At 45.4% G+C, this 1,125-nt stretch overlaps 1 protein-coding gene across 1 annotated transcript; it reads left to right on the forward strand.

Moving 5' to 3' along the window:
• Positions 1 to 3: 3 nt before the first annotated feature.
• Positions 4 to 1,119, forward strand: LOC116380976 (WD repeat-containing protein on Y chromosome-like; the record flags this gene model as incomplete). Its single annotated transcript, XM_031842778.1, has 1 exon — positions 4 to 1,119. A coding segment is annotated over one exon (1,116 nt), but the record flags the coding sequence as incomplete, so codon positions are not given.
• Positions 1,120 to 1,125: the final 6 nt, after the last annotated feature.

The following is a 1,125-nucleotide window of genomic DNA, read 5'->3' on the forward strand; positions in this document are numbered from 1 at the left end:
GCTAACACCAAAATAGGATCCTATCTTGGAAGAGGAACAGATGTTTTTCAAAATGCAATAACATCCCATGACAAGCCCCTGTGCTGTGCTCTCTATAACATACTTTACAAACAGGTCGTCTCTGTTTGCCAGGATGGTGTGGTGACCGTGTGGGAAGTCTCAACAGGACAGGTCACCTCAAAGTTCAAGGTAACTCCAGATAAGCATGTGGGGCACACTACCATTGCATTTGATGAAACGCAGCGCAAACTAATCACAGTTTCTCAGGATAGGAAATTGAAATTCTGGAACTTTAACAGCGGAGCATTACTTTCCGTTCTTCCCGTTACCTTGCCAAAGAAGGTGACAGGTATTGTCTGCTCGAAAAATAGGGTGTATGTGTCGGGAATGAACTCCAACATCATTTATGACCTGGATATGGAGGGCAACTACAGCTGTTTTAGCCACCATTATTTAAAGGACATTTCCTCAATGGGTGTTCATGAAGGAACACTGATTACTGCCTCCAGCAATGGAAATATTGTTATCTGGGATACTGACCAAGGCAAGGCTCTCTGCTGGATGAATGACAGTAAGAGCCCTCGAACATTCAGGGTAGACAGAAGACTGACAGGGAGTCGACCTGATGAAAATAATCCCCAAAAATCTCAGACTGAAAACAAGAAAGACAATCTTGTTGTGTGTCTGAAGAAAAGGAAGGTCAAAAATGACACAGCCACACTGCTGACTTCTTCAGATGGCTACATATGTGCCTGGTCTGTGAGCATCAATGGAGGTTTGATAGGAAAGTTCAGGGCAGTAGATAAGGAAGGTGCCGTCATTAACACCATGTTGACTGACCTCGAAGAACAGATATTAATGACTTGGGATAGTACTGGCAAGTTTTGTCAGTGGGACATTGCAAGTTTTGGGTTCAGAAAACAGGCAAAGGAAGAGCCATTTGAGGATAGAAATGGGTGGCACGTGTCATTGGCTCAACCTCCTCTATTGGGCTCCTGGCAATGTCACCTTACAGAGGTGGTGAGTGTTCAGTGCGACCATAGTTGTACGAAGGTCATTACTGCGGGCTTGGACCGCCACCTCCACCTTTGGCACAACACAGGCTCCCACATAGGCGTCTTTGGG

This window comes from Anarrhichthys ocellatus, unplaced genomic scaffold (genome assembly GCF_004355925.1).
Source record: "Anarrhichthys ocellatus isolate YVR2014 unplaced genomic scaffold, GSC_Weel_1.0 scaffold10281, whole genome shotgun sequence".
NCBI classification, from domain to species: Eukaryota; Metazoa; Chordata; class Actinopteri; order Perciformes; family Anarhichadidae; genus Anarrhichthys; species Anarrhichthys ocellatus.